The 25,583-nt window shown below is 38.9% G+C and overlaps 3 protein-coding genes across 6 annotated transcripts; all 3 read right to left on the bottom strand.

Annotated features, from left to right (window-relative positions):
- Positions 1-19,945, bottom strand: trpm6 (transient receptor potential cation channel, subfamily M, member 6). Of its 4 annotated transcripts, none has more exons than XM_079483352.1 (40): positions 19,853-19,945; positions 18,123-18,186; positions 17,963-18,042; positions 17,830-17,868; positions 16,926-17,109; positions 16,466-16,679; positions 16,222-16,346; positions 15,853-16,024; positions 15,296-15,470; positions 14,984-15,107; positions 13,663-13,735; positions 12,835-12,935; positions 12,615-12,746; positions 12,476-12,529; positions 12,250-12,390; positions 12,018-12,119; positions 11,666-11,913; positions 10,725-10,953; positions 9,727-9,882; positions 9,547-9,648; positions 9,331-9,459; positions 7,306-7,554; positions 6,903-7,077; positions 6,270-6,384; positions 5,693-5,883; positions 5,456-5,588; positions 4,382-5,322; positions 4,230-4,300; positions 4,024-4,144; positions 3,567-3,610; positions 3,407-3,471; positions 3,295-3,317; positions 3,115-3,165; positions 2,969-3,034; positions 2,583-2,875; positions 2,379-2,461; positions 1,667-1,872; positions 1,527-1,578; positions 1,341-1,450; positions 1-702 (listed from the first exon to the last, which is right to left on the bottom strand). In XM_079483352.1, exons 2-40 carry the CDS (start codon positions 18,123-18,125, stop codon positions 629-631), a joined length of 5,646 nt encoding a protein of 1,881 aa, XP_079339478.1. In that variant the 5' UTR covers positions 18,126-18,186; positions 19,853-19,945; the 3' UTR covers positions 1-628. The 4 variants fall into 4 exon arrangements, with proteins under 4 accessions (XP_079339478.1, XP_079339479.1, XP_079339477.1 ...); XM_079483353.1 differs by having other exon boundaries at positions 19,797-19,904; XM_079483351.1 differs by lacking the exon at positions 19,853-19,945 and adding an exon at positions 18,610-18,720.
- Positions 19,946-20,234: 289 nt separating this feature from the next.
- On the bottom strand, positions 20,235-21,738 carry LOC306904122 (uncharacterized protein). Its single transcript, XM_079473808.1, has 3 exons — positions 21,506-21,738; positions 21,267-21,418; positions 20,235-21,023 (listed from the first exon to the last, which is right to left on the bottom strand). The coding sequence occupies exons 1-3, from the start codon at positions 21,618-21,620 to the stop codon at positions 20,874-20,876; spliced, it is 417 nt and encodes a 138-aa protein (XP_079329934.1). The 5' UTR covers positions 21,621-21,738; the 3' UTR covers positions 20,235-20,873.
- Positions 21,739-21,901: 163 nt separating this feature from the next.
- carnmt1 (carnosine N-methyltransferase 1) lies at positions 21,902-25,583 on the bottom strand. Its single transcript, XM_079451158.1, has 8 exons — positions 25,309-25,583; positions 24,903-25,098; positions 24,555-24,733; positions 24,201-24,341; positions 23,147-23,325; positions 22,913-23,026; positions 22,709-22,812; positions 21,902-22,581 (listed from the first exon to the last, which is right to left on the bottom strand). The coding sequence occupies exons 1-8, from the start codon at positions 25,539-25,541 to the stop codon at positions 22,393-22,395; spliced, it is 1,335 nt and encodes a 444-aa protein (XP_079307284.1). The 5' UTR covers positions 25,542-25,583; the 3' UTR covers positions 21,902-22,392.

Genomic DNA, 25,583 nt, shown 5'->3' on the forward strand with positions numbered 1-25,583 from the left:
ATAAAGAATATCTCAAAATGTGAAAGTAATTTATTTATAAATATACATACTTTATATCTTATAAACAAAAAGTAACAATTATAGGAAATTCCCTTTGTGGTGCAAATTCACCTGTTATTTATCAGCAATGTGATCTATGCACTTTAATTATAAAGAAAGCATCAGATAAGAAAATGATTACACATATATAGTATATATCATAATAAAACATGTTTTATGTAAACCTAATACATGTTTTGTCCCCTGAAAGTTTTGACTCCAAAACGAAAATGTTGTCATCATTTACTCACCCTCCTTATATTTCAATCCTGTATGACTTTCTTCTGCAGAACACAAAATAAAATATTGTTGGTAACCGAACAAAAGCGCTACCCATTTACTTTTAGTATGGACACAAACTCAATTCAAGTCAATGGGTACCGCCGTTGTTCGGTTGACGAAAAATAAAGAAAGTCATACAAGTTTAAAATGACAAAAGTGTGAGAAAACGATGACAGAATATTTGGGTGAACTGTCCCTTTAAGCATCTCTATTCTTTAAACATTCAGTCTCTACAAGTGTACAGATGTGCTGTGTATTCGGCAGCCTTTGCATACCCTCTATGGATATGTCTAAGTCTCCTTCCTGGTCAAAGGTTAAACTGTGCTGCTCGGGTCATCAAAGGCAGGAAGTGACTTCCTCTCGCTTCCGCCCCCCTCAAATCTGAAGAGGGAAACTCAACATAAACAATCGCGTATTCATAATTCATCACCGAGAGATCATTTTCTTAAGATCCGAAATGTGGATTTGGCATTAATAATTTGTTTTGATTTGATGTGCTTCTCAGATAAGACGCAAGATGAGAAAAACAAAGCACCTTTGAAATATCAAACAAATGTGGCGGAGTGCTTTTCGCTTGTTTATTTTTCATCCCTCTACATCTGAAGGCGAGCCTGCCTCTTGATACAAACAACAGGCATCTCATATGTCTTCCACGAGACGGTAATTAATATCTTATCAAAGTCAACACCCTCCGACGCACAAAGAACTATTAAATATGTAATCAAAGAAAACATCACACATGCCGCAAAGAAAGCCACGCCCCTCTTCTGCGTTCCTTTGCTGTCATGGTAATGCAATAATTTCAGACTCATTAGAATTTGTTTCCAAGACCTTCAGGCTTAATTAGACTATGCTTTTCCTGTTCACTTCAAAGTTTACTCGTTCGTATATAAATATCAAGTGGAAAACACGGAGGTCTGGACTGAAGAAGTGCCGGTGCAAGGAACGAGAATGAAGCAAACTGAAAGTGACATTCACAGAGACCCTCTGACATGAGGTTGGCATGAGCGTCAGCTCACCTGAGAGACCGAGCTTCTTACAGCAGGAGTTGCAGGTGTGTTTGACAACAAAGCTCTGAATTGCATCATCACCCAGATTGGCAGGTCCAAACGCCATCTCACCAGACAAGCTACGACAGAAACAAAAGCGTTTCAAGAAGATTTCCCAACTATCCTTACACATTCAAAAGAAGTGCACATGAATACCTTTTGTCATCAACTCTGATCAATGAGGGATCCGTGAGGTCTTCTCCCACACCTGCAGACGAAAGTTATATCAGCTCATTTTCCTTTAGACTACAATCGTTTAATAATCATACAGAGTTTTTGAGAAAGCGTGTTTATACCTTGAAGATCCAACACTAACAGTTCTTTATTGGTGTATTCGTACGTCCAGTGAGAGAAAGCTAGCATGGTCTCCTCCAGACTAGATGAAGGAGAGATCTCCTCCCCAGTGTTGTTGTTGTATTTCCTAAAATGACCACTCATGTTCTTCTCAATAGTCAACCACTGGCCGTCCGAGCGCCAACACAGCAAGGAGACATCCAGAAACCTGCAAGCATGCACATGCTTAGAAATACAAGCATCACTCTTTAAATCTCTTATTGCATTAAAGCTCCAGTGTATGAATTTAGCGGCATCTAGTAGTGGGGTTTTGCGAATTGGAACCAACAGCTTCCTCAACCCCTCCCTTTCAAAGCACTACGGTGGCTGACACAGGACTAAGATGTTGTCACGTTTTTGCTTCTTTGGCGAAGGAGATAACGTATTTATGAAACGCGCTCTGTGGAGGCGTTTGTCCGTTTAGGGCTACTGCAGAAACAACATGGGGAATTCTATGTAAGGGGACCTGCGGTGTATGTAGATAGAAATAGCTCATTCTAAGGTAATAAAAACATAACGCTTCATTATGTAAGGTCTTCATACACCCCTGAAGACATAGTTGTGTATATTATACACCCCTGAAGACATAGTTGTGTATATTATATTGCATTTCTGTCAATAGATCCTACAAAAATGACCCTCTGGACCAATAATACAGATGGGGTTGATTCTGACCTTGGACTGTGTGGCACAGAGCTGGGTTTCATTTGGTTGAATCTCCGCATGAGTTTTTGCGCTGCTTTCTGTTGTTGGATCTCCTACAAGTTGAGGAGGAATTAACACGGAAGAGAGGAGAAGACAATACATTACACTTACATCTAAAAGCGCATCTGTTTACTATACAGTTAATGTAAATATGATCAAAATGAAAAGATGTACCCTTAGACAGAGATGCAGCGAGGTGCTATTTGGAAATACTTTCTGCCAGATGCGGACCACCTCTGGCCTAAAGGACTTCACCACATACACCGAGCCCAGTTTCAACACATCGCCCTCAGCCCAAGTGCACACCACCTTGGTGGCCCTGCATAGACCTCCAACCAGCACCTCCTGGTGAGCTAACGGTTGCAGGACAGCCGTACGGCCGTGCTGAAGCCAGGTGGAGACGCCAGAGGATTGTGAGGAACCTGCATCTGTCTCCTCCAGCGTATAAATGCAGACCTCATCACCACCTGAACAAACAGCATCAAGATGTGATTACAAAAACATCTACATGTAAGTCTGTCCGTGATTAGTTTAATAACAGTCGTGGTTTAAAAATTCACCCAGTAAAGACACAGGGGTGAATGGAATGGAGTGAGCCAGTCTCATTAGGTTGTTCCTTTCCATTGCTGGAAAACACAAACAGAATCAACAAATGAAACCAAACAAAAATCAATCAAAATTATGTAAAACAAAAATAATAACTTACCGGAGTAGTGTTGGCCTAAATCTTCAGTCAACTTGAATGTAGAGCTCCTAACTAAGAGACATGTGGAAGAACAATTATTAAAACAATCAAACATTTTAGAAGCTAAACACTTATCTCTGTTCACCAAAATCTAAATATTCAATTTAATGACATATGAGAAATTGTATGCAAGTCAATTACCTTCTGGTGCTATGCTGCTAATCCTATGTTGGGTAGAAAAGTGAGGTGTTAGGACTGCAAATATAGTCAAAATGTTTACTTGGGATCAATACAACTGTCAAATTTAACTCACGAGGGTCTTTGACTGATGGATTTGGCCCAGTTGCTGAGCAGCGGCTGCCCGGGGTTCTTAGTGTTCTGAAAAGAGATTGTGACATTCAGCCAATCATCTTTCTGACAGAACAGGAAGTAACAGGAAGCAAACAACTTTATGATGCTACAGGTGAACTTACCAGCCACAATGGGGCCGGTTTTTTGAAATCCACTTGGTCGACATCTAGAAAACAATGAAAGGTCGGTGGTTGGCATTGTTTGGTTACTATTTACACAAATTTGTATTTATTATTTTAGCAAAATCTTTTTGATTTGTTCCATTAATTTTTTTTAATAGATTATATTAAAAACAAAAATATAACATTATATGATATTATATAGATTTGAAGAGTTTATTTGCAAAAACAAATAACTCATAACTATACATTTGTATTTTTTGTTATTATTACTAAATTAAAATAACCCAACTGAAGTTTGATTGATAATAATTAGAATGCACAATAAAAAACATGGTATTATATAATATTATAATTTCATTTTTTTCATTTAAAAAAGAAACTAAAAAAGCTTTTTGTTTAATTGTATTAAGAAAACAACATATTTTTGTAAATGTAATTTGGGTAAAGAATATCATACTCAGCTGGGTGAGACTAACAGACGTTCTGAATCTCCGGTCCAAAAGGCCCTTTACTTTCCTCTTCACTCTTCTTCGTGGGTCAAACTCATGAATGGAACCCCGCGATTCATCCAGTTTCACCTACGAAGAGATATACAGTACGTCCATTCACTTTTTCTAGCAAAAAGATGAATTGAAGTGAAACTGAAACAGCAGTCTTGCTTACATCCTCAGAGGTTCCAGTTCTGCTCCTGATGGACTTTTTTCCAAATGACCTCCTGAAGATCTTGGATATTCCTTCAACCCCAAACATAATTTGATCACCAAACTGAAATATTTATTAATGTAGAAGTTCATTCATGACATGAATCACATTACCTCTCTGGGGGTGAGGTGTTAGTGTCTCTCTAACAGTCTGCTCTGGTGTTTCTATGTCAGGCATGGCCAAAGCCTCCACACTGGCGGAGAGCGAGCGACTCTGCTCTAGATCAAAGTCCCATTTAATACCTAAGAATCCCTGAGCTCGTCTAAGCTGTCCCCCATCAGTACTATAAAAAGCTGGGTTTCTGATGCCTACTGATTGTTCTCCATCATTCTGGGGTTCCGGGACCAGGAAGGTGTGGCTGGAGGCTCTTGATATTCTACGCATGTCATCCTCGTAATCATCCTCTTCCATGGACTCCTCATGACTGGGTGGAAGTTCATGGATGAGGATATCTCTCATCAAAGGCATGGTGGGGGAACTGGTGCGTGATGGTTCCCCAGATCCAGACACGCCTTTGTCCCTCCACCCAGCACACAGGTGAGGTAAAGAACCAAGTGTGAGGCGACAGTCCGTCGATGCACCTTCTCTAGAATCACTGCATTGAAAAGGCCACCTAATACCATCTCCGCCTTCATCCTCTGGATTTCCCAGCATGCCCTTACTTCGGACCTCAAAGTGTCCAACACCGCCCGCCGGTGGCAACTCGATAGAAGGACGCTGCCAGCCAGGCCCCAAGCCTCGGAGCAAGGAAGGGGGAGTGCTACGGTAATGATTTGGGGACGTGAGGGCTTGGCTAGGCGCAACGCTTCCGCCGATGCGGAGGCAGCAGCTATGGGACACTTTCTCGTGCTGGTATGTCGTTGGCTGGCTTTGACCCAAACGGGCCACCTCTTGTTGCTGATTGTCTGAGGCGGAGAGAAGGTTAAGAGTGTCCACCGCTAGAGCGGACAAGTCCTGCAACTCCCCCAAGTGATTGTCTAAAGTGCGCAGGTTATCCTGGATAACACAAACCTTCTCGGAAACCTCAACCAGTATTCCAGCCATCTCTTCAGCCCTGAGAACAATATGATCCAAACAAAAGCTAAATTCATCAAAACTTTTTTGCCTGTCTGAAAATGAACTGATGACTGAAATGATGTAATTTCCTGTCGATGGACTAAAGGCCATATCTGGAAGATTTCACTCACTTGTCAGCCGCCGAGCGAATCCTGTTGATTTCGCTGCTTTGTTGATTCTCTACTTCGTCTCTAAAATAGGCAGCGACACACTTCTCCTCAAACTCATGGAGTTTCTTCAGATCATCAGGGGCCAAGAGTAATTCTGTAAACACCAGCAACACCCCAGAGGTAACATTCTGTATGAATTAAGACGTAACAAAAATTCCCTCCCATACAGTATGTGTAGATGCAGGAATACACACTCACTGAGACCAGTTCTCTTCTGTTTGGATGTTCTGCTGCGCTTCTGCCACACTGAGCTGAGACACAGGGTGACGTGACTAAGAGAGATGAGAGGGGGAGGCAGCCACGGCTTATCCTGATAGGTCATGATGTAACGATAGCGGTTGTATTTCCACAGATTACAAGAAATGGCGCTCATGTCGAAGTAAACATTGCTGTGAAGTGAATGAGACAAAGTAGGTTAAACCATCGCAAAATAAATCCACAGAACGTTAGCATCAACTTAATAGAAATGAATATTATATTAAATAACATGGAATGACATTTGTGTTAAAGGAATAGTTTAGCCCCAAAAAAACTGTAAACTTTCTTCTGCAGAACACAAAAGAAGATATTTTGAAGAACATTTGTAACCAAACAACATCTGTCCCCATTGACTTCCATCATATGGACACAAAACCACTGAGACGTTTCTCCAAATATATTTTTGGAACAAAGTCATACATGGTTTGAATGACATGAGGGAACATGATGACAGAATTTGAATTTTGGGTGAACTATCCCTTTAAGTCTTGTTTAAAGATGAAAGTGAAATGCGCACTTGAAGAAGGCAATGAGGACGTTGACCATGATAATGTACTGAACAAAAAGGTACACAGCTTGCAGGAAGGGGGTCAGGAAAGCTCCAGGGACACAGGTGTCAGGGTTACCACAGGCTGCCAAAGACACAAGACATGCTCTAAATGTATTTTAACATTAAATGACTAAGGCTATGTTCACACTTGTTTTCTTTATCGAAGCTGCGAGCATCTGTTTGACATTATAATTTTATGAAAACAGTGTTTTCAAAACATTGCTGAGAGTTTTTTGTTTCAAGTTTCAAGTTGAAACAAGTTCTACTTTACCGAAAAAAACCTGTTCACAGATGACCAATGACAAGCAAGACCTGTCGTTGCCATAAAAACAAGAACAGCAAAAAACCGGAGAAGGTGCTGGTAGACTTATTATTCTAGTTTTGGAGAACAAGGCTAACTTCCTCTTTCTCTACATTTCTGCATCACACAACTCTATGCTACGATTGGAGCTGTTGTTATAGTAACAAAAGAATCACTCGGCTGCCATTTGTAACCAAAATGCTTTCTTGTAAAAAAATACCAAGTGTGAACACGCCCTTAGAAATCAAATTAAAACAGCTTTGACTTTTGTTAAATCATATGTGCATGATTTAACGTACCATCAATCTCTCCGGCATACACTTCCCCAAATATCATCCAGTAGGGCTGGAAGACCACATCTCTGAGCAGAGTCCAAGATGGTTCCTCTTCGGGTGACAGTATTGACTTCCTGGATGTGCCAAAACTGACCAGCACAATTGCCATTATGACCACAATGTAGAACATGTTGCTCATCTGTGGGAAAAAGACACATGCACTTATAATGTTAGCAAAGTAAAGTCAAATTAATAATCTTATTAAGATAGTTTCTGAGTTTTGAGTTCTGAATGTTACAGTATGTTTTCATTGTAGTTTGCATTGCATTTTTATTACTAAGAACTAAATCTAAAATACTATTTAATAAGAAAAAAAAATCTGCATTAAAGCTGTTATTATTTACACATTTATATTTCTATTACACACCATTTTTGTTATCATGGTCAGATAGGGTCCTGCATGCTGATTGACAGCAAACACATCCAGAAGCCTGACAGACCAAAAGATAAAATCCAGCGAATAAACAATATGACTGGCTGTGAGTGTGTCTTTGCGCCACCGGAGAGAGACTCCAACAAGAAACAGGAGGATTCCCATAAAATCATTGATGTTCCAGTATTCGCTGAACCAAACCTTCAGTTTCTTACTAAACTTCCTGGGTTCCAATACCCACACCTAAAAAAAAAAACGTATAATTACTATATAAAAAGTATATTACTCCATTCTATTAAAAAACACTGAAGAAACACTAAAAGAAAACTATATGTTTAATGTAATATATAAGTGTATATTTTATATATAAAACCTTAAAAGACCATTTCAAAATTATTTTCAGTTTTCCTCAATTGACTATTTAAAGGTATGTGTTTAAAGAAAAAGTTCATTTTGTTTTATTCTGTGAACAACCAACAATATTTCTCGCAAATTTCAAATAAAAATACAGTTTTATTTTTGCATTTATTTGCAGAAAATGAAAACTGGAGAAACACGTCAAAACAGATGCAGACAAAAAAAGATTTTTTTCAGACCTCAAAGGCTGCAAAGAAAAGCAATTCAACTGCAATATTTGTATTTAGAAAAAGTTCAAGAACCGTTTTTTATAACCTTGATTTTTATCACAGTTTTCATGTGTCTTGTCAAGCTGTCTGTGTTTTACATTGCTGTTGGATGACTTTATGTCACTCCTGATGTTTGGTTTTGTTGAAATTCAACAGACACTGCATCTATATTCGTAGCCAAAGTATTTTTATGCAGTGATTAGAGGAATTTTAAATAATTGCAAAAAAAGAAACTCCCTAGATGTCAATCCCATAAAGAGAACATGTGGTCAATCCTCAAAAATTGAGCGGACAAGCTTAAGCCCAAAAATTGCGATCATCTCAGACCACTAATAAGGAAAGAAAGTTTCGCCATCAGTCAGGATTTGTCCCAGAAGCTGATATCCAGCATGCCAGAGTGAATTGCAGAGATTATCAAAAACAAGGCCCAACACTGTAAATGTGGACTCTTTGCATATACTGTATCATGTTTTTGCCAAAAAAACGCCTTTAAACTTAAGTTATGCTAACTTAAAATATCCAGTATACCATAGAAACATGTGGAAAAATAGTCTACAAATACAGAAGCAGCAAACTTTGCGAAACACAAAATTTATGTCAAGCCAATCATTTTGGCCACAACTGTATCAATGCTGATTAAATTAAAATTTGGAATGGTCTTTTATTTTATTATTTTTCAGCGACTAGCTATATATATATACATATATACACACACACACACACACAGTGTATATACATATACATACACACACACACACACACACACACAAACAAACACACACACACATATATATATATATATATATATATATATATATTTTTTTTTTTTTTCAATATAATAATATAGTATAATAGTAATATACTATTATATATTTTGTAAATAGAGTAAATTCAGGTACAGTAGTTTGGAACGGCTTTTGACGGTCTTTCAGTATCAAAAGTGTCCCAATCTGCCTATATTTGCCTTATATAATCACATTTTATAATATATATTTATTGATTAAAATTGTATTGTACTTATTTAAGATGTTTTTCAGAGCATTACTAAATGCATCAAACATCACATTGTTGGTAACTGCAGCACTCTGTTAATAATTCCCATCCTTTCACCGCTGCAGAGTTCACAGAGGTAACAAAGGTAGGAGAGTGAGACGGGGAAATTCTCCAGGCAAATTTGAGAAAGCCGTAATCAGAAAGAGATAGCTCCTCACAAGAGACCTTTGAATCCAGCCCAATAAAGATAAGACTTTTCCAAAACATGTCATTTTGTAATTGCCCTGAACAGCTGCAGGCGAACACATGAGACGTTAATGATGATGCCTCATTCCTTTATCTTCTAACAGCCATACTTCAAGAGTATCTTTCAGAGGACTGTGATTTTGAGGGTGCTCACCTCTCGAGCTTTCTCTGCCGCCGTGCTCAGTACATACATTATGACCAAACATTCCTGAACGTTGGGCTTATCCTCCATCTTTACCAGCACGGTGTAAGAGAACAGCATGAGGAAGCCCAGGAACACCATCTGTACGTTTAAATCAGAAATCAGCAATTTAATGATGGTCAGATAGAAAAGTCAAGAAGGATATGTATAGAACTAAGAGAAACGTACTGTGTGAAACCAAAATTTGACTACAGGAGCAGTGTAGAAGTCATACACTTTTCTGGTCCAGGAAGGAAGACAGTTGGCTCCTTTCTCCTCGTCACCCTGGTTCTAAAGATGTCAAAATGAAGTGAGATGGAAAGGATGCCGCTTTTAGTGTATAATATGTGTACATAGTATGAGTCTCACTATATTTGGTGTCCCTTCCTGTTCTGATGCTCCTGTGCCTCCTGTTTCCCACCCAAACTGCAAGGCCTCCTGGGGCTGAGGAACGTGGGACATCTCTGCCTGACTCTTAAATTCTAGCAGCTGAATGGACACAGGCATCAGGATACTGGCAATGATCTGATAAGAAAGGATGTGGTTTTGAACAACAGGCTCTTGAAAGTGCAGATCTAGATCAAAGTGGGAATGAGCTTAAAGGGATAGTTCACCCAAAACATTTATTCACCCTTAAGTTATTCCAAACCTGTATACATATCTTGTTCTGTTGGACACAAAATAATATACTTTGAAGAATGTATATCGGGAACTGAACTGTTCTGGGGCATCTTTAAATACCCTTGTAGTTTTTCTACTATGGCAGTCAATGGATAATGTGAAGCTGACGTAACGCCATATGTTGCATGTTGTAGTGGCGCTGCCATCTTGGGAGGCTCATACTCCACTGCTATTATTGTTTTGATATGTACCGTTACTTGTTTTGTTTGATATTTGGAGAAATCGAAAGGGAAAGAACGATGGGCTTTTCCTGAATGACTCTGCGTACTGTTATTGCAGATTTTAACAGCGAAAGACCAGCCCACCATAGTTATATTTCCTAATCAAACAAGAAAAACAAAACACTGCATTGAACGCACTGGTAGCGATCCTCCCAAGATGGAGCAACACACTGTGACATGGCTTCACATTCTCTATAGTGCCCCAGTACCATTTGGTTACAAACTTTCATCCAAATATCTTTCTTTGTGTTCAGCAGAACAACAAAACAGGTTTGAAACAACTTGAGGGTGAGTAAATTGTAACAGAACTTTCATTTTTGGTTGAACTCTCCCTTTAAGCTATCTCTGAATAGGAAATTTACTATTACTGTCCAGAACAACAGGTTATTCTATGTTAAACTAAAACTTTAAAACAGTATTCCTTGTACATCATCACCATGTACGTAGCATCTCAATAGAACTAACCTTAAACCAGGAGTTTTTTCTCATGTTGAGCCGGCCCATCCACAGATCTGTAAGGAGCATCTGAGTGCACTTGTGAGCCACAAAGGGTCGGAGTCTGGAGGAGACGGCCATCTGCAGACAGGTGAAGTTACTCCAGTCCTTCATTTCCCACGTCAGCAGCTTCATTGCCATGCGTTCGTTTTCTCTGAAGGCTTTGTCCAGAAGATCGACAGCCAACTGACCGAACTCTCTAATGAAATAAGTCAATATCACTTTATTGTTGTGCGTTACTTTTTGACACTAAATCTTAGTGTGTTACATTTTCAATGTTATGTTTTATTATCCAAAGTCAATTTGTTCTCCCAACACTAAAAAGTAAAAACTGTGATGCTTTTACAACATTGGCTCAACCAATAGTGTAAGATGGGGCGGAACTTTCATTTGTCTGACCAATGGCAGATGAGAAACTATTCCGAAAACCTGTCTGAAACCAATCACTATTTTTTATTAATTACTAGAGTGATATTGAAATGAAACTGCTTTAAACTCAACTTAAAGGTCCAGCGTATGAAATTTAGCGGCCAAAGGCGATAAGGTATTTACGAAATGCACCGGGAAGAGCAGTTTGTCCGTTTAGGGCTACTGTAGAAACAACATGGCCGATTCCATGCAAGGGGACCTGCGGTGTAGGTAGTTCATTCTAAGGTAATAAAAACATAGGGCTTCATTGTGTATGGTCTTAATACACCGCTGAAGACATAGTTATATATACTATATTGCATTTCTGTCAACAGATCATCCAAAAATTACACACCGGACCTTTTAAAAAAAAAATGTAATACTATAAATACTATTATTATATTTTTAATACTATAAAGAGTTTTAATATATATATATATCCATTTAGAGCACACATTGTTCACAGTAGAGTCTGAAATAAGCATAAAAAACATGAAACTGACAGCGAGTTCTTCTTCAGCTGCTCAGCTGTGCTGTCATCCATATTGCTCTGCTTAGCTTGTGCTGCCATGGCCCGGTAGAGCTTGCAGGCCACCACGGCCCTGGCCATAGCCTGCTCTCCATGCTGCCACAGGAACAGCGCCATCTCCTGCCGATGCTTGAGCACTGCCCACACAAAGAGGTCATTAAAAGTGCATACAAACTCGGAGCTCGGGGCTGACTTCAGGTCCTGAGGCACTACCGCACCCTCCTGCAAAGACACAGTTCTGATTGTTTTTAATAAATGGCATGGTTGGGAATGTCACAAAAAGCATATGACACATTATGGTGTCTGAAAACAGAAAGTTCAAGGACCTGTCTGCAAGGCTGAGCAGTTCTGTAGAAATAGGAGCGAGGTGGGGTGGTCTCGGGAGTTGCAGAGGCTTTCTTGCCTTTGCTGAAGGGGCTGGAACCCTCCTGGCTCAGACCAAAATAGATCATTCAAACATTATATATTTATTACAATACTAGGAATTCAAGTGCAGTGCATATGCACTGTATATACTGTGCGTACACAACGCATCTGATCTGTTGAAGGAAGACATACCTTCGCTGTGGTGTAAAGGCGACTGTACATTGTTCTGAAGCTCTTGCGTGTATAGGTGCTTCGATAAGCTCCACCAATCAGGTATTCAATCACCATTCCAATGTCAATCAAAGAGATCTTATAAACAGCGGGCAGTCGAGTCTGCACAAAAACACGCGTGCTCATAGAAACATACACAGAATATACAAGTAGAACATTTATCGATCTACTGTAGCAATGTACAAACCTGTCTGGCATCTTCAATGAGGTGTCGTAAAAAATTATCTGTTCCACCTTTTTGCTAAAAAATATCAAATATCACATAAGCGTCCTTGCTCGCTTGTACTGGATATAAAAGCATTATGAATGTGTGGATCTGTCATTACTACGTAGAGTTGCTCCAGGCGAGAGATGGTCAAGAAGGGGCTCATCGTCATGCCGTTCTCGATCAGAAGCTTCGCGAAACTGACACGGTCCATCACCAGAGCATCCAACATGGTCTGCTCAAGGGATCCTACCTTAAACACCCAGCGAACCACTTCAATACATTACAAGCTCCATTTCTGGCTGTATAATCATGATACAAATATAAACGGGTCTCTGTACCTGCCATTGTTGCCCATACACGAGGATGTAATCCCTTGCAATATCAGCTCTGTTCCAGGCCAATGAGATACTCAACTGGTCATCAGGAGAGGCTCTGGTACCTGCATTTCCATGTAGCAGTTTACAATGTAAAGTTCCAGAACCAGACCCACCCATAAGAATTCAAAATCACAGATGAGATCTCTTTAATATCTCAGTTATTCTTCTGCACGTTAATGTTATTATAGGGAGAGCAAATGGAAGTTTTTGCTTAAAGGGATAGTTTTTTAGGGATATCATTTTTTCTCACCCTCGTGTAATAACCGAGAAAGATATTTTGAAGAAATGCTACCAGTTCTGGGACATCGAGTACCATAGTAGCAAAAAATAAATGGTAGTCAAAGGTCCCCAGAACCGGATAGTTTCCTAAATTCTTCCTAAATCTCATTTTGTGTTCAACAGAATTTTGTACTACTATGGTAGTGGATGACGGCTCAGTACAGTTTTCCAAAAATCTTTCTTTATGTTCAACAGAACAAAGAAACTTGGTTTGAAACATCTTGAGGGTGATGATGATCTTGAGTAAATGATGCCAGAATTTGTATATTTGGTTGAACTTTAAGTGTCCTTTAAGTGTCGTGTCTTAACTGTTTCTCCAGAGAAACAGGTCAATATTTTTATATCAATTGAATACATTTTAGATTTTTTGATTGATTATACAATCTACATTAAATTACAGCTCCACGGCATTAATGCATGTTAAGATTTTTACCGGTTTGTTTCTATTTAAGCAACTTTAGGAGAAACATCTTGTGTTGGAAAATAAAATGTTTTTTACAACATTCACACCTCTCAGTGATGTCGTGAGAATAGCAACATCTGCCTCCTGAAGATCCTCTGATTCTGAGTCATAAACGGTGATCTAAAATGTAAAAAGACATACGTTAAAGAACTTCATCAACACGTCCAAAAAAAGTTATTTTTCAACTGAACACAAAAAACAACTGCAACTAATAAGGATGGCCAACATTAAAACAGATTTGTAAATTAGTGTTGTTGCCATTGTGTCATCTTCAATACCGCCAGCAGTTATTTATTTGGTTTGGTATTAGCGTGAAACCACCGGCATCCTGTGTCAACATCTAAAGGCATGTAACTCTATAAGACACCCAGAGGAGATGTTTCTTCTCTTAACGTGCCTTTGGCATTTCAATTTCACATGAGTGATTCATAGCCAATCAAAGAATCTGCGCGCCTGGGGAGCAAATTAATCCCTTCTATTCGATTAATATGGAAATACGTCTCATGCGCCATCATTCCAATTATTCTGTTCTCTCTCAATTTAGAAGCTTGGAGATGTGGGAAGGGTGTGGTAAACTACAACATTCTGTTTGATGGAGGCTTAACATCAGAGCTTTCGGCAAAATGACGGAGATGATACACAGCAGGCATCTTATCACACAAAACAACCACTGTTTACCGCCAAGTAGGAGGAGAGAGGAAGACACAGAAGAAGAGGAAACGGCAAGAGAGAGAGACAGGAAGAGAGAAAGAATGTACAAATGCTGAAGGGTTTGAATATTTTGGGCCTAGAGTTTAAAAGAAATGTTTCTGTTGAGTAAAGAGTTCATGACTAAAATCCCCTCAAAATGAAAACAAATTTAGTCCATTTTACCTTTGTGGTGGATTCCATGCAAGTTAATAGCTACGCTAAGTGTAAGAAGCAGAAATTACACATGCAAATTTGTTGTTTTATATAATTATGATGTTTTTTGTCATTTTAATCTAGATTTATCTAGTACATTTGTTTGGACTGACATCATCAGAGATGTGAAAACATGTGATATATATTGCTTTTGTGATGGTTAGATGCCCTTTTTTGGAGCTTTAACAAGTTTGGACAAGTAGGGTGAAGAATATTTTTATTTGAAAAAATTGTGTTTGACTGAAGGAAGTTGGGGATGGCATGGGCGTGAGTTAATTGGGAGAACTGAATTTCATTTCCTGAATTGAAGATCAAAATCTTCAAATATACTTCCTAGCTGATCTGTATCTCATAAAGTGATGTCACCTCCAAAAATTCTAATTTCAGCTCTAGCAGAAGAGGAGTCCAGCAGTCCAAGCTGGTTCAGTTTTTCTATCTGCAAATAATTCAGGTTATTTCACTCACAGCCTCTCTGTGTTCCATACATTCCATAAGTGTGTTGAGAAGATCAACCGCCTCTGGTCTATCCACACTAAACATCTCCTGAATCCTCTGTACAAAATCTTCTTTAATATCTGAATCCAGCTTTCTATGGGCAACAGAGACATAACACATGATACACAAAAAAACTAGATGCTGTAGATTACACAAGAAGTCATAAAACACCAGAAACAGGAAGTGCAAACTAGACATTGCACATCATTGAGTACATAATCTATCTAATGGAAACTTGTACTTTTTTTGTAGTTTTGCTACTGCTACATTCAGTAAACACACCTGTCTAGAGCAGTCTCTTTGTGAAATAAAGCCAGCAGATCTGCTGCTTTGCCTGTTCCCTCAAACACCAGCACAGGTACCGGGGAACTTCGGCACACATACTCCAAGACGACAGAGAGGACGGCAGGACCCCCCTCGACTACAACACACACCAAAGGCACATGCTGATGCAATCCTAAAAAGAACACACACAAACAGATTCACACACAATACACACAATAAATTCTGTCATCATTTACTCTCCCTCAAATGGTCTTAAACCTGTATACATTTCTTTGTTCTGCTGAACACAAACAATATTTCGGAAAACGTCAATAACAAAACAACATTGGCCCCTCATTGACTTCCATTGTATGGACAGAAAACCATTGAGACATTTCTCAAACGTCTATCGTCTATCGTGTTACACAAAAGAAAGAGACAAACACGAGTTTTGAATGGCATGAGGGTGAATAAATGATCACAAATGTTTATTTTTGAGTGAAGATCCCTTTAAACATCCTCTTCCTTTTAAGTTACAGTTTACACAGGTGGACCCAAAACACAGGGACACTTACTGGGGTGGATCTTCTGAAAATGTATGTACCTCTCCAGTCTCTTCCTCAGGTCTACCTGACATCCAGATTTACCCATAGTTCCATCATCAACTAACAGGAAGTGGGAATGCATGCCATTCAGACTGGCACGTTTACTCAGGGGATTACCCAAAGCTTGGTAGTGCCTCAGCATCTGATAAAACGACAATGCATCCCAACATCTAGCTAATTTATGCGTATACTCAATATACATAACAGCAGATCAATAATAAATGCAAACTTATCACACAAACTCTTTTTTATTTGAATGTATATAATTATATATATTTTTTCAGAACAGATTGTATATACATTACAATGTAGTTCAATAATACAGTGTAACAAACTCACATCTCTGCCAATAAGGTCACTGTTATTCTCAATGATACCCCACGGCGTGATTCCCACAACATTCCTCTTCCTGTGGTCATGAGATCCATACTCTTTTACGGCATCACCCACATACCTAGACACACCTAGAGAGAATGGCAAAAAAAGGCTGAGCAGCATGCTTAACAGATATCATTTGAGGCATATGCACTACTTTCTAGAAAAATAGCAAGAAAACAAGTAAAGTGCATTAAACATCAGAAACCTATATTAATCCCATCCGTCAGTATCCATGCTCCAGTGCTCTCTGCAGCTCTGATGAGTCCTGTACTGAAGGCCTGGCACACTCGTGGTGACAGGGAGAAGTTATCTGTTCCTCCATGCACTGAAATCACCAGCTTGGGCATCTCCATGTGCCATTCTCTCAGCATCAGCTGGAGCAGGTGCTCTGATGGAGTGTCACTGGAAAGACGCACATACTGCAGAAAAAAAGGATATAAAGTTTACAGGTTTATTTTTGCTGCGGTCAAGTTTGGTTGGGAATTTGCTTGGTTGTAGGTTGAGTTAACTCCATCACGCTGAACAAAGAATACACAATCTTTCATTTAATACAAAAGACGCACAATACCAAGACTTTCACTAGTGCCCCTTCAAAAATGTATTTTCTGTGAGACTGTAATTCTGTGTATATATTATAAACAGACATTGCTCTCGTGTTCACCAACCTTAGCACGACATGTGCGTTTCGTGCTGCCCTGGAAGTCTAGTGATCCAAAAGCATCAGTAGGGCTGACGCTGGTGTGTCGCTGAACTGACCACTCCTCCTCCCCGTCAGCGGAGCCAGGGCTGGGTCCCAGGAGACCGGAATAAGGACCCACATGCTCCAGGATAAGCCTCCCACAACAACATCTGACGAAGGAGGTGAGAATAAAATCTAGATAAAGGAGGACGCTGCATTTCTAGATTATTTTTAGTCAAAACAGAGCCTTTCTGGGAGTTCAAGAGAGAAAGAATTTCAAATACGTTTCTGTAGCACTTTTCACAGTTTTGCAATGTTGCAAAGTTTCCGGAAAAAAAAACAGGTTAGAAAACAAAAAGTTGAGATTCAAGGAATAAAAAGGCATATACATTAGAAGAAAACTGAATAATGCAAAATGCATTGCAAATGCAAAATGTATTAATTATTAGATTGTCAAAATATATATGTAAGACTGTAATGTTTTATTTATAGTTCTATTCTATGAAAGAAAGAAAGAAAGAAAGAAAGAAAGGAAGGAAGGAAGGAAGGAAGGAAGGAAGGAAGGAAGGAAGGAAGGAAGGAAGGAAGGAAGGAAGGAAGGAAGGAAGGAAGGAAGGAAGGAAGGAAGGAAGGAAGGAAGGAAGGAAGGAAGGAAGGAAGGAAGGAAGGAAGGAAGGAAGGAAGGAAGGAAGGAAGGAAGGAAGGAAGGAAGGAAGAAAGAAAGAAAGAAAGAAAGAAAGAAAGAAAGAAAGAAAGAAAGAAAGAAAGAAAGAAAGAAAGAAAGAAAGAAAGAAAGAAAGAAAGAAAGAAAGAAAGAAAGAAAGAAAGAAAGAAAGAAAGAAAGAAAGAAAGAAAGAAAGAAAGAAAGTTTGTGATGATCAACATGATACCTCACTAAGCTTTGGCACACTTGACAGACTGGATCACATCTGCAAAATAGTTAAATCTGCTGTCATATCATGTGTCCATCTTTATACTCACAATCATTGCTTAAAGATAACAACAGATATATTCAGAACATACCTGTGATGGTCACGTGAGAATGGCAGAAATTCGACACATTCTCTCTTGTTAAAAGTGGCCTGTATCCAAGTCCGTCTAGACTGGAGAGAAATAGTTGTATTATGTTTATTATAACTCAACTGGAATACTAAGAGAGAAAGTTATAGGTAGTTTAACATACCATTTTCCAAGTCTCTAGCTGTCACGTTAGTCCTCGAGTCACCAATGACGATTTTCAGTCATTCCTACGCCAAAAAAAACAATGCATACCCGTGAGGTGGAAAACTCCGTGTATACATCCTTTTCCAGGAATTGTGAAGACTAAAACTACTAACCACGAATGACGCCATCTAGCCGAAGAATAGAAAAACACAACAAAGGAGGGTCCCGTTGCAAAAACAATAACGCAAAGTACTGTCCGGTTTCACTTACAACAACAGAAACACATCATACAACTACATGCATATAAACATTCATCGATACATTTGTGCGTTTGGCGAAAAGGCGCTTACAAGTCCACGCAAAGCAGCTGTGGAATGAGGATGAAATAACTCGCACGTTTTAACATGCCTTAAAACTCCCCCGACGATTTAATTTGTCGATTTAATATACACGTTACATAAGTCAAAACATAAACACATCATTGAACTGACGAGGACTTTATTTACCTGTGTGCGGATAACAGTCTCGTTTTCCCAGTCATGCTTTATATAAAGTCGGCGAATAATATCCCTGTGTTAAGTTATGCAGTCGCGCATACTTGAAGTGATACAAACCCCTGGGAAGTGGGTGGTCTTAGATTGTAAAGTGTCAAGTGTGGACACGCCGCTGGAACTCAAGTCCGATAGAAGTTGCATTAGAATTCGTACCGACTGACTTTCAGTCTAGCTTTCTGTGTGTTTCTGGGAAGCCACGGGGTCAATATACTTGTTGTACCGTTTCACGGTAGTTAGTCCAAATAATGGAAATATATGAACAGATAAACAACATACCATCATTTTTCTGTATCTGTAACCTCTAGAAATTAAAATGCATCTAGTCTTGCATCATTTAATAATCATATTTATGTATCCACTGATTCTTTGTGTATTTAAGTATTTCTGCACTTATATATATTTATTTTTATTCAGTGTAAAGTTTTCTAAATCTTACATTTGAACAACTCTTTTTTTTATTGTTATCCCATGACTATATAATTGTATTGCATACTGTGAAGTGTTGTGCCATGCAGTTTCCCAGACAGGGCTTAAGACTAGTTCCAGACTAACTTAAATGTTAGAGGTGGCTTGATCGAAAACAACTGGCACTGACATACAGCATGTTCAAATATATCAGTGTGATGGTTTTGTGTCAAGATTCACACCAGTAATGTTTTTTTGTAAAGTATATTTTAAATACAACTTAAAGGTCCAGTCAGTAATATCTAGCAGCAAGGTTGCGAAATGCAACCATGCTCACTCCACCCCGTCCCTTACCTTTCGAAACACTACATCGACTGACAGAACACGGCGAATTATGCAAGGGGACCCGTGGTATATGTAAATAGAATAAGTTCATTCTAAGATAACAAAAACATAACGCTTCATTGTGTACGCCCTTTATACACCTCTGAAGGCATTTCTATGAATAGATCATCCCAAAAATGACACACTAGACCTTTCAATATCCTGATTTATATCCTAAGGCCTAGTCCTGTCTCAAGCTTGTATATGGTAGTACACATGACAAATTCTAAACATTCTCCTAAATCCCGAGTGGTTCGTGTTTAAGAATACCTGACATGTGGACATTATTATCAAAAGCAAGCAAATCATACATCAAAGATATTTGCACTATTTACAGCTACAATAATTACCAGCTATGCAGAATCTATTGAAGCTTGGTCCAACAAATCCAATACAGGTCACTTACAGATATTTCCATTTGGCTCCATTCTGCATCCAAGTGATGTGTTTAAGCGATTTATACGCTTGCTTTCGTTTATCAGATGAACATACGTTTCTCTAATAGTTGATCAGTGGCAATGCAATCCCCTGATAAAGACGGCTTGCTCTCCAGTTTCACTCGGTACCCTCCTAGATCAAAGGTCAACAACACAACAGCGTGGAAAAAGGTATATTTCACTTCCCTTTGATGGAGAGGGAACAGCCATTAAAGACTGAAGCTCGGCTATAAATGTAATCACCAACTTTAGTAAAGAATGAAAGAAACATTGAAATAGACATGTTGTGTAAGGTTGGCAAACTAAAGCGTGTTTCTATGTCAAGGATGAACAAGACTGCGCGAGCAAAACTCGTATAAAAAACTTTTTATTGCTGTTGAGCAATTTCAAAAACATCAGAGTGCAATTACAATGACGGCTGCCGAAACATACAGAGCATTTATTAACCCGGCAAGCATTCTGGAGCTCTATGAAAAATACCGTTAGGAAGTGTCAATCTTACAAAAAGTGGCTCAGAGAAAAGAAACAAGAATTTAAAGTAAAAAATAGAACAGTGACGAAATAGAACTGGTTAAGTCCTACTGAACACTATGAATCAGGCAATCCTATACTTTGAACTCCATCTCTACGCATTGCTTACAAAACCTTTTTTGAGATGCTGCACAGAACAATTTCACAGATACTGCTTTTACAGCAACTGACAGAAATAAAACAAATCCATGATTAATCTAATGCCAACATTTACTAGTACATACTTGCCCACTTCTGAACACTAAGGTCATGTGTCCATCATATGTTCCCGTGAAATGACTTTTTGCTGCAGGCCTCCAAACAACAAAAGGCTTCATTAATAGACAAATATCTAGGGCAAGGTCACACAGAATCACCTCATCAGTAGCCAATGTGTGTGCACATGTTAAGTCAGGTCGAGACACCTAGCATCTCAACATGAATGAGCCTCTCCATTGCTATGCTCTTCCGTGATACTCCTCAGGTTTCCATCGCTTCTAAATCTTTTGTGGAAATTGCGGTACCGGTCCCATCCGTGGTCTCCAGAAGAGAGAGGTCCAACTCTGGCAGTGGAACTCGCCAGAACTGGAAGGTGTTAAAAGCAGAGAGCCCATCATCTGTGTGCATCACCTATTGAGATATAAGAATTGTCAAATGCTGAAATAACTTTATTTTGGGGTGAATTATTGCTTTATGACAAATCACACACTGGAGGCACACTAAGCAATGAGTAATTACAATCCTGTAGCGCCCCCGCGTGTTCGTCTACAACCACTGCATATACAACACCTTCCAGCAACTTTCTTCGTCTGCGTTCGAGTGTTACTTGCAACCGTCGCCTGCAAACAATTGTGATTTTAGTAAAAACTACACCTTGTCTCCTGTGTGCACATCATTCTGTCCATTTGTCTCATCCTCCGGCGCGACAGGCTTACCAGCCTTCTCGAATTTTCTAGACCTGCACGTGTTCTTATCTGCCAACGCTGAATTGACTCTGTTTGCAGGTACCTTTCTCGGTATGTCATCTGTAATGTGCGAGTCTTCATTATAGTTCGCCCTTTTTCCGCACCGTTGTCCAACACATGATAAAAGTGGTAACAGATTTACGTTACCGTTTTGCACCATAGTCACTCCTCCGGTTTTGTCGTCGATGTAGGAAAGAGAACGAAGACACCTTTTGGGGGGAATTTCTGGAGGCAAAACGTTTTCTGCACTCCGTTTGGTCATGTGTGCGTCCAATCGTTTGAAGTAGTGTAACGTAGCACGTTTTATTAAAACCGCGCACGTTCAGTGTTTCGTTTACGACAGTTGTGTCGTCGATGAAGTTGAAACACGGTTGGACTGTAGCGCCCTCTGTGGCCATTAGCATATGTACATTGTATGATGGCATGGAGAGATTTAAAAAGCATCAGAACATCTATTGCGTAGTCCTGTTCCCTAAAAATTGTGACAATGTTAATATAGCTCTTGCCGTATTATGATGGTTATCTCGCAATTTCTAAAGTATCGAAAACCTGAACATTTTTTAAACATGATTTGTTTTTTATTGTAGAAAACAGCTTTATTGCATCATATCATACGAGCACCATACTCACAATCAGTCAAGTTTAAAACAACTTTTACAAATTAAATTCCCAACACAGTCATATTCGTCCTTCAAATAGACTGGAGTCATTGTGTGAGAGGAGAAATAGTCAAGAAAACAGGGCAAGGAAATCTGTGATAATGTAAACAAGCTTGAGAAAACACTGACATGTGTAAAGTATCATTTGTATGATGTGAAGCAGCACACAGAACCTGAGGAACATGAGTGTGAAGAGAGGCACTACAACATGACAAATACATTTGATACATATGTGAAATAATTCAGCACACAATAATAATCCAATCTTGTTCTTCTTGGAATTCGATATAACACTGGCATTTATGGTTAAAAAAACATCAGTTTATTATTGGACCATTTATCAATGATTGATCCAGAGCTTTAGTCTTCTTAGTGTCATGTTGCTTTTTCCAGCATGTTTTCTGTGTATAAAGAATCCTCAATCTTGCCGTCTTTCTGTGTCTGGTCTCCATTGATCAACTGATCCACAGGTTTCCGTACAATGAAAAAAACACTATCATAAAGGTACTTAAGCATGGAGCGATCATTTTCTGTGTATGTGCTGGAAACGGAATCTCTCTCCAACTGTGGAAATAAGAAATATGATACATTTTTCTAACAAAATATTTTTCTTTCTGCAGAACTGCTCGGAGACAAACTAGTTTTAATGCATGTACGATATGACAATATGATATTTTTGAAAAAAGCTTACCTCCAGTACAAATCCATATTTTAAAATTGCAGCCTTTATGTCCTCATAGCTTAGCTCAATGGACAATTCGTTGGCCATATTTTCATAGTGGTAAAGAAGCGGACCTTTGAGATCGAAAACAAAACTGTTTTCAGTCTCCCGTACACTATATAACCTTTAAGTTCAGAGTAGATACAGAATAGAACATTTCAATGTCACACATACCTAAATTCATCCAGACACCACCAGGTTTTAGTATATTCCAGATGGTTTCGATGTAGTCAAGAACATTGTGGGCTGTGTCGATGAAGAAACATGTAGCAACACAATCCCAAATATCTGTATAAGAGTCCAAGACAAAAACAAATTTTTTGCATTTGGATTATGATTTCCTCGAAAAGTGAGAACACCGTTTAAGTCCCTTAAATAATGACATGTTTGTAATTATAAAAGATTTACCCGTATCAGTGTATACTTCTTGAAAGTCTCCAGCGACCATAGAGAAGTCAGAGTCTTCTGGGAGACTCTGTGGGTTGACATCTGGAAAGGACACCGGTCTTATCTGATCCGACGACATTTTGTTATTACTGAACTGGTGAATCCAGGGATACAAAGTCAAAGTATTCTCCTCATCACACCTGAAAAACAAAAATTCTGTTCTCAAAAGGTTTATTCAACACAATGTATGTGTGTACAACACGTGTCCTGTCCTCAAGGTGAGGTTCAACGGTTTAAACATAATGTACATTTCTAAATAATCACCAAAAATCATAGGGTCGTTTCCTTAAAATGTGAATGTTTTATTATTAGGATGTGTTATTATGAGCCAGAGGGAAACTGAAAACAAATACAGTTAGGTCCATTAATATTTGGACAGAAGCACATTTTTTGTTCTTTTAGCTGTGTATCAAAATGTATTAGTTGTGGATGTTGTGAAGATGTTTTTCTTTATCATGGAGATGTCATCATCCACCACTTTTATCTCATGGACGCCCAGGATTGTTTTGTTGATGAGCTCAGCTGTTTTTTTTCTCAGAATGTACCAAATTGTTGATTTGGCCACTTTAAATGTTCCTTGCATCTTTCTGATGGATTTGTTGTGATTTTGAAATCTAACTATGGTCTGTTTCACTTTCGCATGGAGATCTCCCTGAACCCCACACTTAGAAAAGACTCCAGACCTTTAACATGCTTCATTTATGAAGAAATTATTTCAGGAAAAGTACATTCCTTTGAATAAAACAGCTTTTGTTTCAACTGTCCAATTGCTTTGGTCCCTTGAAAAAGGGGGGGGTTCATATTTAAGAGCTGTAATTCCTAAAGCCTTCAGCTAATCTAGATGTAGACGGAGAGTGTGTACTTTAAGACAATATCCATTATAAAACTGTAACTCGAATACACTTTGTTACACAGCTAAAATAACAAAATTGGCTTCTGTCCAAATATTTATGGACCTAACTGTATATAGATAAATAAAAGAAATACACTTTCTTGCTTTGAAAATGTGTTATACCTATTCAGAACAAAATTAGAGGAGAAGAGCATGAAGAAGCTCCACTCGTTCCCTTGGCACGAATAGCCCCGATGAGCAATCTCCCATGCCAGCCGACCTAGACCTGCTCCTGGCACCAATACTCTTATCTGAGACACATCACTGCAGAGAGACGTTAAAGATCCATAACTTTTATACTTTTATTATAGGTCCTAAACATTAAAGAACATTGTTTTGCTGATAATTGTGTTACACAATATCTTTCTGAACGGTTTCTGCCCTAAGACACATTTCTTGTCTCTCACACATTTCAGGTAAAAGTTCAAACAAATCATAAATAAGATAGTTAAACATCCACGGAATGGCCATATTTACCACTGGTCAGGAGGAAACAGTCTCTGGATTTCGTCTATAAGTGGTTTATAGCAGCTGTCCCTTTCAGCCTTCCCTGCATCACTCCAGTCACGAACAAACTGCTTAATAGTGGACTTGAGTTTGTCCATGTCAAAAGTTGAGGCAGGCCGTATTTTTCTTGGGTCATCTTTTAAAAAGCTCTAAAAACAAAAGTTCAATGCACTCATGACGCTTTAGAATTAAAGCATGCAATTTGCAATCCTATAAGAACATAAAAGCCACACTTATAAAGTCATCACAAAAGAAAAAGCAGCAGTTACAGCAATACAATAACAAATGTAAGACCTACTGCCAGGGCATGCCACCTACATCCTCTCCATATTCCATGTTCTCAAACATATGGATGCAGTTGAGCACTATGGCCTCCAGCACCTCCTGGTTTCGGTCAATACAGTAGCTGATTTTAGACAGGTTGGGAAGAAAGTTTGGCAAAAGTTTCTGGTGGTGTTCTGGAATGCATCGGAAATGCCTCTCGGCTCGATTCACCCGTTCGTCAACGTGAGTTCTGAAACAAGGAGAAATGAAAACGGATTCGAATACATATAGATTCAGTTTCGGAATGTATACAAAGATCAAATAAGTTATTAAAATAAATATCGAAACTCTAAAAATATCAAAGGATCAGAAAAACAGATCTATTTCCAATTTCATCATTTCGTCGTTTGTGTTGTTGTGGAGTGTTGGGGACTTTTGATGCTTAAGCAATCATTGTTACCTATAATATTTAAACGCATTGATCACATTCCAAAAATGCTGTCTCTCTAATGTCGCCTCCTGCTCAGGAGAGCATTTAATCCTTTCTCGGTAGTTGCAAACTTCCTCTTGTTTGGAAGATGCTGTTTTATCCGTGCTGTCAGCCATTGCTGTACAACCGCAGGCGTAAGTAATCGACAATCGACCAAATATCCAGATACAGAAAAGATAATGGAACGTGCACACTCGATTCATCGATGCAATCTGGCGACGTCATACACTGAAATTGAACAGGCT

The sequence above is a fragment of the Barbatula barbatula genome (assembly GCF_947034865.1).
Source record: "Barbatula barbatula genome assembly, chromosome: 2".
NCBI lineage: Eukaryota > Metazoa > Chordata > Actinopteri > Cypriniformes > Nemacheilidae > Barbatula > Barbatula barbatula.